The sequence below is a fragment of the Propithecus coquereli genome, unplaced genomic scaffold, assembly GCF_000956105.1.
Source record: "Propithecus coquereli isolate 6110/MARCELLA unplaced genomic scaffold, Pcoq_1.0 Scaffold279, whole genome shotgun sequence".
In the NCBI taxonomy this organism is placed as follows: Eukaryota; Metazoa; Chordata; class Mammalia; order Primates; family Indriidae; genus Propithecus; species Propithecus coquereli.
Window position 1 is genome coordinate 452,831 of NW_012148385.1, and position 19,382 is coordinate 472,212.

Below are 19,382 nucleotides of genomic sequence, written 5' to 3' on the forward strand. Positions count from 1 at the left end.
AGTAAAACCAAGAAACTGTGAAAAGTGGTTATTTTCAACTCCCTGTATTTGGTTTAGACATAATCCCTATCATTTGCACATTTTCCCTGGGTATCAATGAAAAGATTGGGAATGAATCTTAGCTATAAACCTGACATTGGAAGATGTAATTTGGTAGTCAGTAGCCACAAAAAGTATTCGATTTTTTAAAAGCTATGTTTCTTTACCAGTATTATGTGGCTGCAAGTGATAAATGATGAGAGTCCTCTCTCACAATTATTATTTTAGCTACAGTTTGTAACTCCTTAGTTTCCTGCAAGATGAAGTTCTGTGTTTACATGTTATGATTGTCATTACTAAGCCGTCTTTTAAATTTCACTTTACAGATCAACAATCAAAATTCCGAAGGTCATAAACTTTCTGATGGTGGTGGTAAGCCATGGCGGCAGATGATAAAGTTGCTATCTTAACTGATGATGAAGAGGAACAGAAGAGAAAATATGTGCTAGCTGATCCCTTTAATGGTGTTTCCAGGGAACCAGAACCACCTTCAAATGAAACACCCTCCTCCACAGAAACAGCTGCTATTCCTGAGGAGGAAATAGACTGGATAGAGAAACATTGTGTTAAAATAAACAACGATCTTCTAATTTCCAAGGTCTTTTATTTTTTCTTCTACTCTGCCTATGGCTCTCTCTACCCGCTTTTGCCTGTGTACTATAAACAGCTGGGAATGTCACCCAGCCAGAGTGGACTGCTGGTAGGTATTCGATACTTCATTGAATTCTGCAGTGCCCCCTTTTGGGGTGTAGTTGCAGACCGCTTTAAAAAAGGCAAAATTGTCCTGCTCTTTTCTCTTTTATGTTGGGTTCTATTCAACCTGGGCATTGGATTTGTCAAACCCGCTACCTTGAGATGTGTACCAAAGATTCCCCCAACAGCTCGCCCCACCAATGCAAGTGAACAGTTAACCATCCTGCCAACGCATTCTTCCGTTACCTCTTTCCTTACCATATCACCAAAAATACGTGAGAAACGGGACCTGCCTCCTACCTATTGGCCATCGTTGTTAGAAACAGGGCCCAACGTCTCAGATGCTGTTATTGTTTCAGCAGCTCCAAACAAGACCAGTGAACCCACTCTGCAGCCCCAGACACATGGAATTACTCACCAGATTATGGACTTTACCTTGAGCTCAAGCACAGCTACTCCTACCCGCCCAGGAAATGTAACCAGGGAGACAACCACTGCTATTGTCACGACCACCAAATCTTTACCTTCTGACCAAGTCACTCTTGTGTATGATCAACAAGAAGTTGAAGCTATATTCTTGGTGATCTTGGTAGTTGTCATCATAGGAGAATTTTTCAGTGCCTCTTCTGTCACGATTGTAGACACAGTAACACTCCAGTATCTGGGAAAACACAGAGACCGCTATGGGTTGCAGCGCATGTGGGGCTCCTTGGGCTGGGGCCTGGCGATGCTGTCCGTGGGCATCGGGATTGACTACACCCATGTAGATGTGCTTATCGATGGAAAGGGGTGCAAGCCCCCTGAGTACCGGAACTACCAGATCGTCTTCATCGTCTTCGGAGTACTCATGACCATGGCCTTGATCGTGGCTACTCAGTTCCGGTTCCGCTACAACCACTTCAAAAATGACGATAATAAAGGGAAAGAGGTGGAGATCCCTCAGGTGGAGAGGAACACCTCCACAGAGTCCTCTGAGGAGACCCCGACCACCACAAGCCACTCGCAGGCCTTCAACTTTTGGGACTTAATCAAACTGCTCTGCAGTGTGCAGTACGGCTCAGTGTTGTTCGTGGCTTGGTTTATGGGTTTCGGATATGGCTTCGTGTTCACCTTTCTCTACTGGCATTTGGAAGACCTGAATGGAACTACAACCCTCTTTGGGGTCTGTTCAGTCCTGAGTCATGTGTCCGAGCTGACAGCTTATTTCTTTAGTCACAAGCTTATTGAATTGATTGGCCACATCAGGTAAGAAAATGTTTACTATTCCTGCACCTGAGCAATTGAACTTTATTTTTCTATAGTTTATACCTCCTTTTAACACATTTAGAGATACTATAATTTGTGTTGGGGTAGGGTTGGGGTGGGAATGGGGCTTTCTGTTGCTCTTCCTCCTTAAAATAGAAACAAAAGGAAGGAAATCAAGAAACTAGTTGGATTATCCAAAACAAACAAAGAATGGCTGCCTCCCCTCTCCCACCCCTCAGAAAAAGATCTGTAGGTGACTTGAGCAGTGTGCAAGAGACTCTTACAGTAAATGTTTTCAGGTGTGAGAACACCAATTTTAAGAATACATTACTCCATGGACCTTGAAGGGGCCACCTGTCTCAGGCCTTTAGGAAGGAGAGCTTAAGTGGATAAAGTGGATTATGTTTTTTTAGCCTTTGTTTATTCTCAGGCACTTGGTGACATAGATAGAGCTTGAATATATGGCAATGAAGATGTCCATTATATTTAATAAGGCTGTAATGTAACCCAACATAATCCCCAATCCATGATATTACGTGGAGGAGGTTCTTAATTTTTTTCTGATGGCTACATGATTCTCTGCATTTATGAGATGCTTAAAAATCTTTCTTCCACCTAAAATTTCCCATGTAATCCTTTTAGTCAAAAGAAATGCCTAGTGTTTCTTGTTGTATGTTTCTCACCATTAATGTTTGCCTGAAGCTGATCGAACAGTATCTTGTTCTTTATAGATCTTTTTGTTTTATTCTTGGCTCTAAAATCTGGAGCCAGCTACACTTGATTAAGCATTCTTGCCTCATAGAAAAGTTTGTCCCTAAAATTTGAAGTGTCATAACTGAAAGAAAGCAAGTATGTGTTTATGTGTATGTGGTAATCTTTAAATCTGCTGTTTCTATAAGAAATTAAAAAGAAGAAATAGTAAGATTTGAGAAACATTGATCTTTAGTTTTTATTTGCTTTCTACTGAGAAAAATATTTTCTAATGTAAAGTTTTAACCTAGAATCAATTTTTTCCTTAAACAATTATGAATATGTTTTCTTGTTTAGTTTGGTTTTGCTTTGGGAGGTTGTGTCCTGTTCTTTCTCTTTCTCAATCTTTGACCCCTTTGTTGTCACTAAACAAAGTCAGGCACTGTGTGGATGGTTCCTGGACCCACAGAATGCCTGAGGCACATTAAGTGGGAGCATTCTGAAAAAGAGCCCTGTAATATTAGGACTTGGGCTGTCCTTTAACCCTGTCCAGGCCATGTTTACATTATCTGAGCTGTGTGACTTGACCAAGATGAATTAGACCCTTCTCTTCAGCTTGGGTGTATGAGCAAATCTCACCGCAGTTCTCAGTATCTTTAAAATTATCGTCATTTATTCCTAAAAGGCAATTAGGTCTTATAAATAAGTGAAGTTCCTAGACATCATTATTTAATAGGTCAACAACATTAGTTTAACACTGACTCAGTACATGGTATGTGTTCAGGTTCTATTTTCAAAGAAATTGTTAGGTTCATTTCACATGCTAAGAAAAGGTATACACGGTATTTTCATGATAAAATCCTAGTGGATTTACTATTGCTTTTGGTAATTACATGATCTTATACTGTGCTTATCTTTCCTAAGTAATAGTAATTATTCATTATATAAAAAACTACAGTTCACTTAATTTTCTGGTTTTATGTACAAAAAGCATCTCCCTTTTCTTATTTAATGATGTGATAGATAAAGATGGCTCCTGTGGTCGCCTTGTTGCTCCCAAGAGCCTACTGGAATTCCATCAATATGTGATCATTCACCTCTTTTGAGTTTTAATTCTGTCCATCAAAATGTATTCATTATTTTAAGTACTTTCAAAAGAATCTGATAACAAAAATGAGATTATGTTGACATAACTCAGAATGGATATATTTCTTTTGGTGAGAATTTGGGGAGCCCAATCAGGTGGTGGTGGGGTTTAAAAGTGCAGTGTTGATAGCTTAAATTTCCTTTGGAAGAATATCATACATTACATGGTTGGTGAAAAGAAATTATCTTTCTATTGGTCTTTATATATTTCTTGTTGGAGCACAAAGATAGATCTGTCTGTGGCCTTTATGTATACATGTGTATTTCTTCAGTATTTTGTGACTGTTCTACTGGGAGTTTGTTTTTAGGAGACAGCACTACCGTAAAAATTATAAGTATCTTAATGTAGTCAGAACTGGATTCTTACAAATTCTTTACATAGAGTCATAATAAGAAAAATTCACACCAGAAAACAATTTTAAAAATAGCATGTCCAGTTTTGAACCACTTGGTATGTTAACAGTTTCACAATTTGGGCCCAGTTTTTCAGGAAATAACCTATTAGTCCAAACACACAAACACACAGAGTAGATGATTTCTGATTTTGGACTTTGGATTTTGTCCTCTGGAAAATGACTTTCTCAGGCAAATAGGATAATTCTTAATGTTTCCACTAAATATTAGTAAATATAAAGTAAATTTCTTTTGATTTGAAATCACAAGACTTTGAAATTTACAGCAAGTATGTTTTTAGGCTTATTTATGTAAAGATTAATAAGATATAAATGTATCTTAAAGTATCTTCACCTTGCAGAATGTTTTAACAGCCATGAGTAGGATTGTAATTATTAAGAAAACAAATTGCAATAAATATTAATAATTTGTAAATTTGTAAGTCATTGCTTTCCAGTGTTAGGCCATCACCTGCATTATTTGATTTAAATTTATTTACATTTTAAGGAACACTCAAAAAATATACTCAATCTGTGACTTTGCCCTGAAATTCTTACACTCAAGGCCATGCAAATATCCAGAGGAGGTAATATATTATCTATTATTAGCCATTAATTACTACTTAATAATAGCTAAGTATCTGAATGAGCCAGTCCATTTGGGAAAGAAGGAAACACGTGATACCAATAGCCAGAGGAGGAACACCAGGCTTTCCTGATGGGGTGCTGCAGGAAGAGCCAAAGCAGATAGCAAGACGCTGGGCTTCAGCTCAGCTGAGGACGTGTGATAAACGTCTTGTCATCGGAGGAACAAGTATTATAAGAGGGAGGAAACTGTGCAGCTGGGACAAGCTGGCCACTGAAGGATTTAGAGAAGATCATGTCTATGATTATTTTGCTTCTCATCGTCTCCCTTGTTTCTACCCACCTCTTTGTGCATCTTTGCCAATCCTAGACCTGCAGGCTCTCAGGTCCTCCCCTTGCCCTGCATGGAAGGGCACTGATTTCTGGAGGGGGTATTTCCCAGCATCTGGTCTTCTCTGCCTGGGTTCAGCTAATATATTGGTTCTCAACTATTAGACTCACCAGGAGATCTTTTAAAGTTCTGTAATGCCCAGGCTACACCCAAACCAATTAACGCAGATTCTCCTCTCTAGGGCTGTACCCAGGCATTCAAACTTTTTAAAGCTCCCCAGTTGATTCCAGTGTGCAAGCAAGTGAGAACCACCAAGCTAAAGAGAGGCACAGATGAGAGGAGGATTAGAGGGAGGGAGACAGGGAAAAACCAGGGCATTTCTTTCCGTCTTTCCAGTTCATGCAGCGTATTTTCGTAAGCTTTGGAGACTGTTCCCTTTAATCCTTTCAGGTGGTTCTCTCTCTGGCCTCTGGTAGTTTTTTTTAACACGCATTTTCTGGTCAGAAATCAGCTGAAGACTCAGGGGAACCCTCTGCAGGTCTCTGCAGCTCTCTCTTTGGAGCTCTCTCTACTCCTGCACTTGGTCCTGCTCCCCAGACCCTCAGCCTGTCATTAGCTCAGGAGACCTCCGTGCCCTGTCAGCAGTGTCTCTGCGAACTGCTGCATCTCTCCCATGGCTCCACCCCTGTGGGTGACCCTGAGCTCCAGCAGCAGCATCTCGTCCCCTCATCCTTCTAACCTAGGCCAGGTAGGCTGCCTGTGGCTCTCTCACAGTGCTGTGGCTTCTCAGCTCTTCTGTCACCTACCTGACCAAATCCCTGAATTATGACAGGGTGGTGCCCGTTTCCCTGATTAGATCCTGACTCATACACCATCCATCACTGCTTAGGAAGACTTCTGATGGCAGTTGCCACAGTGAAGACATAGAATAGAAATAGAATAACTCAATTCTTGATTAAAAAGCAAAAAGTGGTGGACCATAGTTTTTTCCCCTTCTAATTTCTTCAGGGATAATTATTTACTCTTTAAAAATGTTAAAGTGTTTTAAAAGGCTTAATTTTCATAGTAAATTTGAAATTATAGTTTATACATGCTTTACAGGAGCAAGTATTACTCTATTATTTAAAAACCAAAACCCTGCATATTTGTTCAATTTAGTTGAACAGTTATTTAGGCCTAGAGAATCCCAGATTAGTAGGATCCAGGGGCTGAGCACTAAAAAGAAGGGAGTTGGAAAAAACAGGGGAGGTTGAAGCCCAGATGGATGTAGGGGTCAGGAACCTGAACTTTATCTGAAGGCAGTAGGGAGCCATAGCAAGATTCTAAGCAGGGGAGGGCCATAGATTTTCATATGGATGATCACCCTCATTTGCAATGGGCAGGGTAACTTTGTAGTTGGGAGCCGCTGAGAAAGTTCTTAAAATAGTCTGAATGAGAGATGGTACAGCCTAAACTGCAGCAGTGGCAATGGAAATGAGGGAAGGTATAGATTTGGGCAGTAAAATTGACAGAATGGTTTGATGTGGGAAGTGAGGTAGAGACTCCCCCACTTCCAGCGTGGTGTGGGAGTCCCACTAAATCTAATAGGAAATTCGAAAAGGAGATGTAGAATTGGGGAGGGGATGATTGTTTAGTTTAAAGTTGAGACATCTAGATGGGGATGTCTAGCAGACAGTTGACTATTATAGGCCTGAAACTTAATGGAGAGGTTAGGATTGGGGCTGCAGCTTTGAGACAGTTAAAACCATGAACATGGATAAGACCAACAAGGAAATCATGTGGTCTCAGAGAAATGAGCTGAGGAAGATCAATTATAATTGTCTCCAAGATAGTATTCCAAGTTTCTGATCTTATTGAAATGTTGGCCTGTGGTTTATTGCTTAAAGTAAGCATCCTTGTGCTTGAGAATATTTTGTGTTGTGGGGAATTGTGTTGTTGTGGTATTTACTGTAACCTGTTTCCACGTCTTGCTTCAGAATTGACTTTCTGAGCATCCCCCAATGCTGTTGGCTGAGCCAGGCACCCTCTGTGGGTGTTTATAAGTGGGCCTAAGACATAAGCAAGGGACAGAAAAAGGGAGCAGGACTATAAGGAAGAGAGAGGGAAATAAAAGAGAAAGGAAATAGCTGCTTTTCCCAGAGGTAGATTTCTTCCTGTTTTTATTTATGAAAGGCAGTATTATGTAGTGGTTACAAGCATGGGCTGAGTCAGAGTACCTGGGTCAGAGCCTGGCTCTGCCACTTGGAACCATATGGCCCTGGACAAAGCATAGAACTTTCTGTATCTCTGTTTTGTCATCTGTAAATAGGGATACTATTAGTACCTATCTCTTAAGGTTTTTAAATGAAGACCAAATGAGATAAAACATGGCAATTGCTTAGAACAGTCGCTGGCTTATGTTAGGAGTTCAGCTCATTTTTAAAATTATTACTTTGTCAGTCTTCTGATATATTATGTTATTCATAACTACAAGACCCCATTGAATCTGATAAAAATACAGGTGATAGTACAATATCAGAAGTGTACAGATTATTAAGCCTGCAAGGTCAAGATGTTTGTTGTTTTCAAAACAATTAACATCCCCCCTCAAAAACATCTTGGTCAAATTGAAGTTTTTCCCCCAATTTGTGATGACTGTAAATTGTCAAATGAAATGGAATTATATTAAATTGGAAGTGCACTACCTGATGAAGCCTTTATATTTTTGAACGTTTTGTTCTTATAAACCATAAGGTTGTCTTCTTAAAGATGGGTTTAGTCTAGTTAAAGTTAATCAGTACTAGAAAATGAAATATTTTTATCTTTTAGATTTTGTAGGGTGTGTGTAAAAAACTGGTGATTCGACATACTCTGGCTAGTTAATGAAATAAAATGTAACAACTTTTCGTAGCACTGGTAAGATGAGGCCTGTTTGCCCTGTGTTTTCTCTGCCAGACTGTTAGGTCTGTCTTGATGTTCCCTGGCCCTCGGTTTCCAGTGTCAGGAATGAGTATTGGTACCGAGTGGAGCCGATGATGGAGTGATCACAAATACAAGGCCATCTCACACACACAGCTTTTATTGTAAAATGAAAGTATGTCTCAGTGGAAGAGACGAGTCATTCTCAGCTAGTGGAGAAGACCCCAGAGTCTTAGTGCACACTGTCTTTTATCTGCTCACTAGTTTGTCCCGCCTGTCTCCTGGGTGGGATTGGTTGCCGTTTCCCGCCTTTGGGTGGTTGACATGTTGGGTTATATAACAGGTTACATAACAGGTTGGGGTTGTATAAGTTTCCTTTTTATGCACGTGTCTTCACAGAATCCTTCATGAAAACCCTACGGGGGTGGAGGGTGTCAAAACCATGATGCTAGTTAGATGGTAATGAGCCGCAGGTCAGTAGGTCGCTAGGAGCTCCTCACTGTGCATGCTTCATGTAGGGCAAAGTCTCTAGCCACAAATATCTGATATTGCGGTTTCTTTTCTGTATTCTGATTGGTTGCTGCTCTCCACGTTTGGCCACTTCCTCTACCTGCCTTGCCACCTATTTGCCCTCCACCCAGACCTAACGAACAGTATATATAATCGACTGGTGCTATATGATTTTTCTTGGTCACAGCATCCGTTTTTCACAGAGATAGGAAGATTGCAGTGGAAACCTGTCAACCCACTTATAGGCATTACAGAATATAGTTTAGCCACAACATCAGTTCTGCTGTAACATCTGCTGTATCAGGGTCAGTTTTAAAAATGAGTCTTCTGTCGCAGTGGATTAGGAGTTTACTGATAAGATCTGAGGAACGTAGATGGCAAACTCACAGTGACTGGGTTCTTTGCTTTTTAGTGTAAGGGAGATTTTATGGTTCTGCTGAAGTCATTTTATACAACTCAGTTTCATTGTTTTTTACAATTTATAATACAAAAGTATGGTGAAGCAAGAAGGAAAACAAATATAAAGCCACAATATAACTTCTGAAATTGGGTCATCAATTAAACGTTTCTACAGGGGTTAGCAATTATATTATGTGTAATTTTATTGTTACAACTTTGAAAGTGAGTATTTGGGTGCCAACATCAGCTCCTATTTCATTCAAAAGCAGTTGTTTCATAAAGACAATGTTTTGTATCCTTTTTTTTTTTTTTTTTTTTTGAGACAGAGTCTCACTCTCTTGCCTGGGGCGAGTGCCATGGCGTCAGCCTAGCTCACAGCAACCTCAAACTCCTGGGCTCAAGCAATCCTACTGTCTCAGCCTCCCGAGTAGCTGGGACCACAGGCACGCGCCACCATGCCCGGCTAATTTTTTCTACATATATTTTTTTTAGCTGTCCAATTAATTTCTTTCCATTTTTTTGGTAGAGACGGGGTCTCGCTCTTGCTCAGGCTGGTCTCGAACTCCTGAGCTCAGAACGATCCGCCCGCCTCGGCCTCCCAGAGTGCTAGGATTACAGGCGTGAGCCACTGCGCCCGGCCTGTTTTGTATCCTTTTTTAAATTCTAGTCCTTTTATACAAAATTACATAGTGAAAAGAAGTGACATTTATGTTTTCTCTTTTTTATCGTATGCATTTTGATAAATTAACTCTAGCATGCTAATCTGAAATAGATTTAGAGATAAAAGCTCAGGCCTCTCATTTTATGGCTTGCCTGAGGATTCAGGCCTGCAGGCTTCCATCCTCAGGGTTGGCCTTGGTGCTCGCTAAGTGAGGCCTTTTGAATTGGCTGGCCTGGCTTCCATCCTGCCTCTGCTCCTTACTTAATTGGGCATTCCTGGGCATGCTTCATCAGCTGAGTCTTAGTTTTATTCTTCTGTAAATCTGGATGGCAATACTTACCTCATAGGGGTATTAGAATTACATGGGAACTGATGTATGGAGTCAGGCAGACGGCAAAGGTGCAGGAAGCAGTAGGAGGAGCTGCTGTTAGTGTTACTGTTGGTGGTAGTGCTATTCTACAATACTTGAGTGTTAGTTATATTTAATTCATCGGAGTATTTAAGAAGAGATAGAATCTAGCTATTTCACATGCTAAAAAGCAGGACTCAAGTATATCTTATACTTCTTTTTCAGAATATCTCTCTTCTAAGAAAGTTCAAAAAATCCTGTTTGAAGGACCAGAATTTTTTTTTTTTTTTTGATTCTGCTGGCCTTCCTCAGCTGACACTCCTCAGAACCACAGAACATAGAGAATGATTTGAGTGACTGTTTCTTCAATTCTCCCAAGGATGATACATAACTAGCACCATTCTATATGCATAGAAGAGAAAGTAATTCATTTCATATGATGGGTGCCTCAGAACACAAGGTCATATTCCTCTCTGGTACCTTGGTTTAGCAATTTCATTTGCAGAGTCAGTTGGGAAAAAATGATAAATGCTTCTCTCATTAGAATAATTACTTTGAAATCAAATTCATACCATGGTAATATGGAAAGAGTAATGCTTCCTGTAATTGAGGAATGACTGAGTAATGGGCAAAAGGAAGGTCATTTTCCTCCTTTCCCTTTAAACTCGAAGGATTAAAGAGCTGAGATTTGAAAACAGCCTTCTTTTTTATGTGGATAGGTGATTTGCCAAGAGAGATACAGCATGTATTAAACCCTGCTGCCAGAAAAAAATATGTTATCCTATCTCCTTGAACAAAGGGTATGAATTTTAATATTTAAAAAATTTCTTTTCAATTAAGTTAAAAAAAAAATCCCACCCTTACAATAGTACTTCCCAAAAATGATGTTACTTTTGCCACCATCAAATTATCTTCAGGATTCACCCTTGTCCTGTGATGAGGTTTGTTTCCCTGAGACTAAGCTGAGATTTAGCCTTGCTGAACTTTATCTGAGTTTTAATCATCACAGAATTTTTACAAACTCCGAAGGAATCTCGAGATTATAAGAGTATACTATTTTATCAACAAGAAAGCCAGGTTGAGGCAGGGCGTATTTGAGGCTGCACAGTTGGGGAAGTCCCCCGGATCTCTTGACTCCCTGGTGGAGTGTTCTATCCAAAAGAAAGGCACACTTTACTCTGCTAAATCCTATAGTTCCAACTGCTACAGCTCTCTAGCTTTCTGAAAAATAAACCCAACTGAAAAGTAGTTCTGACTGGGAGGGGATGTATCAGGAGTAAAATCTGCCTGATGACTCACTGGGATCTGAGTTGGAAAGAAGATTATTTGACAATGTCCTGAAGTTTCTAAAATTGGGGAGAGGGGAGAAAAGCTGTGAGGGCACATTCCATTTAAAAAGAAGCTAATGAAACATGGACCATGAACTAGAAATTCCAAGTTGGCCAAAATAGGAAATCTCTAGTAGTTAGACATTTATTGGTGTTTGTTCTGGGTCTGCCCAACCCAAAACTACATACTGGTGGGAATATAAGAGATCAAATATTTGGTTACAGTTTCTCTGCCATTTATACTCTGGCTTTAAAGCTGAGCTTAAATGTTAACCACCTGGAGAGTCATCTAAGACAGATCCTACTTTTAAATGGGCCAAATTTTAGGGGGTGAGGGCTGTAGAGACGCTGAGGATCTCTCAGTGCACTGCTGTGAAAATACGGCAGGCCTGTATGGTCATGACCCATCAGCACAAACATTTATTAAGAGATTCCACGTTTAACACAATCGTAAATGTTTCAGAGAAAACTAAACAGATATGCTTGCTGTCTGATTCATAAGCAAAGTAAAAAAATAACTTGATGTCTTGACACACAGAACAAAAAAATGTTAGTCCACTTGGAGAGTCTGAGATGGCATTGTTAGTTTGACACAGTGAGTATTAGAGAATGGAGCTAATTAGAGCTTTTCTAATAAGAGAACACAAAGTTAGTGATTTCAAATTCTTTTCTTGGGTTTGGTCTTAGTCAAAAGTGTAACTGGCAGTGTTCTCTTAGACGTGAGCGATTGGGTGAGACTGTGAGGATAGGTCAGTGCGAGTCCATCACTACTGGATTTTATTTTTCATTTTGTGCAAACTGGAGAACATTGGAATTGTTAAAATATGAGCAATTTTGGATTATTCCTGTCCTGCTAAGTACTGAGTTAATATATGGAGGACATATAGATCGTATCCTATATATGTAGTTCCTGTCATAGCACTTATGAAAAAAATGACCTATCTAGTGATATGAAGAGTTTGTATACTCCTTAATGCTGTATTTTAGGGCTTGATGGCTATAAGCTACCATCTTCGTAATAACTGGCATATTAAATAATTGTAATTGCAGCTATTATTATTTACATGTGGTAGATTTCTATTTTCCTATTCCCTTCCCATTTTACTTTCACAGATATTGATACTCATTTTTATAGGAAAAGCCCCTTAGAGCTATTTCAAATGTAGATTCTCATTATATTAAACTGTAGGCCATAGAGTCTCAAAAATAGAAGAATTTATGATCAGGAGTTGAAAGGGAGTAATTTGGTTTTTATAGTCCCTTCAAAAGAACATCTTTGCAAAGAAATGTATTACCATATTATGTCATAGCTACCAGGCTGACTCATTAATAATATCATTACTTATAATTGAGCTATTCATAGTTCAGCATGAAAGGCCATTGTCACAAGGTAGTGTAAATGAATCCAGGGCGTTTAGTCATTGGTATCACTTTTAGTTTGCTTTCTCTTTCACCTTGAGTGGCTGGGTAGATTGAGGTACTCAGTGAGTTAAAGAGAGCAGGACTGATTTGGTATGTGCAGGATGTTTTGTGATTGCAGACTGCCCCTAGACTGCCACCGTCTAACAGGCTGAGGGTGTGGTCGAGGTGAGCACGAGACCAAGAGTAAAGGTGGCTCCTACAAATTCATTACCAAGACAACCACTATGGAGACCAATTTTGCAACCTGTGCTAAGGCTCAAGTTGGACATTTTCCTATAGTTTGAAAATTACATTTTTTTTTTGAGACAGAGTCTCACTTTGTTGCCTGGAGTAGAGTGCCGTGGCGTCAGCCTAGCTCACAGCAACCTCAAACTCCTGGGCTCGAGCAATCCTACTGCCTCAGCCTCCCGAGTAGCTGGGACTACAGACATGCGCCACCATGCCCGGCTAATTTTTTCTATATAGATTTTTAGTTGTCCAAATAATTTCTTTCTATTTTTTAGTAGAGACAGGGTCTCGCTCTTGCTCAGGCTGGTCTCAAACTCCTGACTTTGAGCGATCCACCCGCCTCGGCCTCCGAGAGTGCTAGCATTACAGGCGTGAGCCACTGCGCCCGGCCTGAAAATTACATTTTAAGGTAAATACTTGCCTAGAGAAACTCTTACACACATGCAGAAAGACATGTACAAAGATGCTTACTTGCTTCTGTGGCTTTCTTACAGTGAAAAAGAGAAATAGTCTGAATAGCCATCAAGTGAGAAATGGATACATTCAATGTGGTATAGTCATAAGGTGGAACATTATGCAGGAGTTGAAAGAAATGAACTGAATCAACATGTCAACATGGTAAAGCTTTCAAAACTATGATGTTGAACGGGAAAACAGCAAATTTCCGAATGATGCACAGTTTAGTACATTTATGCAAAATTTAACAAGAAATTTTAAAAGTTAAGCATATTTTCATGGATATACCTGTACATATGGAATGACATTTAAATTTGTAGAGGAAGAACACATTCTAAATTCACATTAGCCCTGGCTTTCTGGACAGGACAAAAAGAGAAGAGGACTTCGATAGAGGATAAAGAGGACCTCTGTTTTGTCTGTAACATTTTTTTTCTTTAAAGAAATATGGCAAAATGGTCATAATTTTCCATTCTTGGTGCTAGATATTCTCTACTTTTTAAAATATTTTCTATTGGAAAATAGCTTGAAGCCCATGTCTACTTAAAGTGGATCAGTATAATCATCCTCCTATAGAAGAACCAAATAGATGTGTGTGTGTATAATTATAGCTGTATATGTTTTAAAGAGACATATTTAACTAAACATATCAGGTAAACATTAGGATTTTATGTCCCTAATATGCACATTGCTTATATATTTTCCCTAAATGGCATAAACATAAATGATTACACATCTACTTTATATAATTACTATGACCTCGGGTCCTGTTTTCTTCACTTTAAAATGAGATCAGGTGCAATTCACAGTATCTCATTAAGAATTAATACCGAACTGTGCCCAGTAGCTCTGATTTGAGTAGTAATTACAATATTTCTTTATATATAAAAAGAAATCAAGATACCAAAAAGCCAAGCGATATCCCAAAGATCATTAAGTTTATTACTGGCAGTGGGTCCAAGTTTGGGTGTTTGTCCCAGCTATTTAATTATCTTGAGTCATAGAGTGTCAGTTTACTGCCTTTTTATTGTACAAGTCAAAAGTCTAAGTAATTTGCCTAATTACATTTCTACATATCCATGGAAATATTTGGTAGACTGCAATTATATAATTTTGTAGGATACTTTGGGGAGTGGATAAGAAAAGAAAGAAGCTTATTACTTCATAACGCACCTCTCCACAGCCTTTGCAACTTAAAGGAAGTAACCATTCCATTCTTGTTTCTGAAATGTTAAGCGACTCTTCAGCAACTATAGGAAGATTATTTTTCTGCTGAAAACATCTTCAAATAGTAATTGTCGACAAACAGTAACTTGCTAATTTTTTCTTTCCTTTACAAAGTTAACATATAGATTGAAGCTCTGACATTATCAAAAAGAAGAATACATTTTCAGTTACATTTGTCGAGGTACTACATCTTTGGACCCTGTATTGTGGTTAACTCCTGAGTATAGTGAGGAATCCTCTGTGATGGGGTGTTGGTGGGTGGGCTTGGCTCTTACTGTGGGCCAGGCATGTTGCTCCATTTAGGAGAATGAGAAAGAGAAGAAAGCAAATTGATCTAGGCTTCACTCCAGTCTTCTTTCTAAGCCCTGGCAGGATTGTTGGGTAGTGTGGTAGCTGTCCTATTTCCTTTTATTCTTCTTTTTTTTCAGTTTACCTGTAAAAAGTGTGAATGTGCATGCATTTGACCTAGATTCAAAGCCCATGCTTGCCACATGTCTGACCTTGGATACATCAGTAATTTAGCTTTGTTAAGCCTCAGGTTCTGCATTAATAAATGGGGGTAATAATTATACCTAACTTTGTAGCATTGTAATTAAGATAAATTGAGATAATGCCCAGCACAGAAGTTAAGTGCTCAACTATGAACAATGGCAATATCATTACTATTGCTACTAATTCACTCCTTCAACAAGTATTTACTAAGCACACGCTGGGTGACAGGCACGTTTCTAGACCCTGGGGCTGGATGGAGTGTATGATGAGACAGACAAAGACCAGCCCCCATGGGACTAACATTCTATCGCGGTAGACCTTGTGCAGTAAACAGATGATTTTATTTCTGATAATGATGCGTGATATAAGGCAAAAATAAAGCAGGGCAAAGGGTTCCAGAGTGATGGAGGAGAGGCGGTGTTTTAGCTTGGATAGGCTTACAGTGGTCCCCAACCTTTTAGGCACCAGGAACTGGTTTCATGCAAGACAGTTCTTCCACGAGGAGGTGGTGGTGGGAGGAATGGGGGCTGGGGGAACGATGAAGCTCAGGTGGTGATGTGTGGCCCTGTTTTCCTAACAGGACACGGACTGGTGCTGGGCCCTGCCGTGGGAGTCGGGGACCGCAGGGCTGGGAATGTGAGCACAGTCTTGAATAGAACCCCCCGCCTGTGAAGATCTGGGGGACAGAGGAAACCACAGTGTGAATGGCCTGAACGAAGGGAATAATAATGCCAGTGAGGTGGGCAGGGATCCTGCGAGGTCTTGAGCGTTACACGAAGAGTTAGGATGTTTTTCTAAGGGGAGTTGAGTTTGAGCAATTGACATAAACGGATTTCTGCTTTATTTATTTATTTGTTTATTTTATGAACAATTACTTGAGAATTTATTATCATCATTTATCTTGCCCTACTTTAGAAAGGTTCATTTTACTTCGTTCTCTGAAGAAGTTTCAGAGAAATTATAAGTTCTTTTTTCTTGAATTGTGAGCTAGTGATTTGTGTACTGCCTCTGTTGATTTAATGCCTTATACCAATCCAGATGGAAGTCTTTTTTTGTTGTTTTTTTTTTAAGCAAGGTCACAATTTCAGAATAGCCAAATAATTAATAAGTAAAAAATAAAAATAAGTGCTGGGTGCAGTGGCTCATGCCTGCAGTCCCAGCAACCCGGGAGGCTGAGGTGGGAGGATCACTTGAGCCCAGGAGTTCAACGCTGCAGTGAACTGTGATCACACCACTGCACTCCTGGACAACAGAGCGAGACCCCATTTCTTTAACAAAAAAGAGTAAAAAAAAATCTCCAACCTTAACAAAATACAATTATGGGATAATATTTTAAAAAGTAATTGTTTTTATGCTACCATTTGAGTGCTTTATTACATTTAAATTATTTATAAAGGCGTTGTGCTAAATGCTTTACATGCCCTTATTTAATCCTTTTAACGGTCTTGTGTGTTATGCATTGTTGTGTCCATTTTAGAGATGAGAAATTTAGAATGGTTAAACAGGTTGCCCAAATAAGAGTTAGGATTTAAACCCATGCCAGTCAGACTGCAAAGCCCACGTTCTCTGCGTATAGATTCATAGGCCCAGAGTTACATTGGCGAGTATTTTGTTCCTTTATGCAACCCCATCTCACCTCTTAGTCTTCCTCTTTTCTGCTTTGAATGACCAATGGTTGGTACAACTTTTTCAGCTGTTTCAGGCACCCTCTTGTGTCTCTTTCTGGTGAGAGCTACATTCCTGTAAATTACCGCATTGCCCCAGATTATTCCCTTTATCCCCAGTGAAACTCTTACTCCTCCTGTTAGCTCCCCTTAGCAGTTAGGATGAGAGTAATGTGATGAATTTGTATTGAATAAAAGTTGTGAAAACTAGTGTTTCAATGATGACCATGTATCATATAGAAAGTTCATTCACAATTAAATATTGTGTCCATTCAATATTTCTTTAAAGAAAAAGTTTCTGTTCTAGGGATGCAGTGTTGAATAAGACAGGTGAGGTCCCTCTCTCGTGGAGTTCACATTCTGGTAGGGGGCGGGAGAGAGTAAAACACAAAAGAAAATGTCAAGTGCTATAGGAAGGTTAGCCTAAGGCATTGGGAGTGGAATAAAGTAAAGTGAATAAAATCGAGAGTTCTCTTTGGGGGAACCTGGTGTAGGTGGGGCGAGGAAGAGGAGTTGTTTTATGGATTGGGCACCAGGTGGGTGCCACTCGCTGAGGAGGAGAACCAGGGAGAAAGGTATGGGTTTTGGGTGCGGGAAGAGGATACTTGAGTTTGGAACTTGTGCAGTTCCTACGAGATGGTGGAGATGCCCATTGGTAAGTTGTATCGATAAGTCCAGATCTTGGAAGAAAGGATGAAGTTGGAGATGTCTTTTAGGAAACATTGGCATGTAGAGAACAGTTAGCTCCATCCCATGATTTGAGGTTTTCCATAACTACCTTCTTCCTCCTCTCTATTCCCTTTCCTTCCCTTGAGCTGGTCAATCCATTCTGAGAAATCTTCCTCTGAGAAGGAACCTGTTATCATCAGTGTTACTTCTGGAAGCAGTGCCATATAGCAAGGCTGTTGGGAAGAGACAATTTCAGTGTTTCTAAGACAGGGATGAAAATTACATCCTAATGTGAGAACATGACAGCTGGATGAATATATCTCTAATGTTCTCTTGATGATATTCACCGGTAACTAGAACTAGAGCCCTTCTGCATTTCTGTGGGACTGCAAAAGCACAGGCCTGGAGGTAATACGACACCCAAAGTAACCTAATGACTTAGGTGTGATTTTCTTTGCCTAAGGCTTGTCTGGTAAGTGCAGTGTAAATTGAGAAAGAAAACAAACTAGGACTAGACCAGCGAACAAATCAATTATTATCATACATGCCTGAGAGTAGCGTTGTTCTTTATTACCTTGCTTCAGAAATGCAACTGATAGCTGGAATGTACTTTATTCTACAGAGAAGATTCTTGTATCTTTTATAGGGAAAAGTTTTATGTTGAATTTCCCAATTAGGCTAAATCAGATAGTTTTTGTTTTAATTTCTAGATCACCCATAAAAATAATTATTATAGACTTTACAATTGATACTTTTAAAAAATATTTTTATTGTTACAATAGCCTTGCAAAACAGTTTTTTTATTATAGTCATTTTACAGTGGCTTAATGAAAGCCTGATACCCTCCATTGGTGGAAAGATCAAATTAACACCTTGGAGGCCTGGAGTAGAGTAACTGAGAGCCTGTAGCCAGGGTTCATGGAACCCCAGCGTAGCTTCCTAATTATGTTAGAGAATGCGGGTCTTAGAGATAGAGATGAAAAGCATGTTACTGTGGACTGAATTTTATCCTGCCCCTTCATATATTCAAGCCCTAACCCCCAATGTGGTGATGTTTGGAGATGGGGCCTTTGGGGAGGTTATTAGGTTTAGACGAGATCATGAGAGTGGGGCCCGCGTGATGGGATTAGTACCCTTATAAGATGAGATACTCTCGTGCCTGTAATCCCAGCACTTTGAGAGGTCAAGGCAGGAGGATCCCTTGAAGTCAGGAGTTTGAGACTAGATTGGGAAACATGGCAAGACCCCATCTCTGCAAAAAAATTTTAAAATAAATTAGCCAGATGTAGTGGCAGGCACCTGTAGTCCTAGCTACTTGGGAGGCTAAGGTGGAAGGATTGCTTGAGCCCAGGAGTTCCAGGTTACAGTGATCACACCACTGCACTTCAGCTTGGGCGACAGAGTGAGACCCTGTCTAAAAAAAAACAAAAAAAGATGAGATACCAGAGAGCTTGCTCTCTCTCTTTCTGTCTCTTTCTACCATGTGGGGACACTGCAAGAGGGTGGTCATCTACAAGCCAGGAAGAGAGCCCTTACCAGACCCAACAATGCTGGTCCCCTGTGCTCAGATTTCCAGGCTCCAGAACTGTGAGAAATAAATGTCTGTTGTTGGAGCCACCCAGTCTATGGCATGTTGTTGGCAGCCTAGCAGACTGATACACACATCTAAATAGGTAGAGCAAGGAGAGCCTGAGGCAGGTATAGAAGGCTGGGATTCCCAAAGATTCTAAGAGTCAGAGGACACTAGAATAGGGACTTGTGGATTAACATAGTGGGATGATGGTAGGAGTGAGCCCAGCAGTGACAAACGTTTATTTTTCTGCATGTGTATGCACTCCTGGTGGCATGTACATTGGGTGGGCAGATCCACCATACAAGCCAAGAAAGAAACAAATTTGCTATGATTTGCCCAAAGTCTACCCTTCTGAGTGGTGCACTTGGGGACTTCAGCCCAGGTT

At 39.9% G+C, this 19,382-nt stretch overlaps 1 protein-coding gene across 1 annotated transcript in view; it reads left to right on the forward strand.

Annotated features, from left to right (window-relative positions):
* Positions 1 to 418: 418 nt before the first annotated feature.
* MFSD6 (major facilitator superfamily domain containing 6) overlaps positions 419 to 19,382 on the forward strand; it is a 57,649-nt gene continuing 38,685 nt past the window's right edge. The window contains exon 1 of the mRNA XM_012647926.1: positions 419 to 1,977. Coding sequence (XP_012503380.1) covers positions 419 to 1,977 — 1,559 coding nt within the window. The remainder of the gene's footprint in view (positions 1,978 to 19,382) is intronic.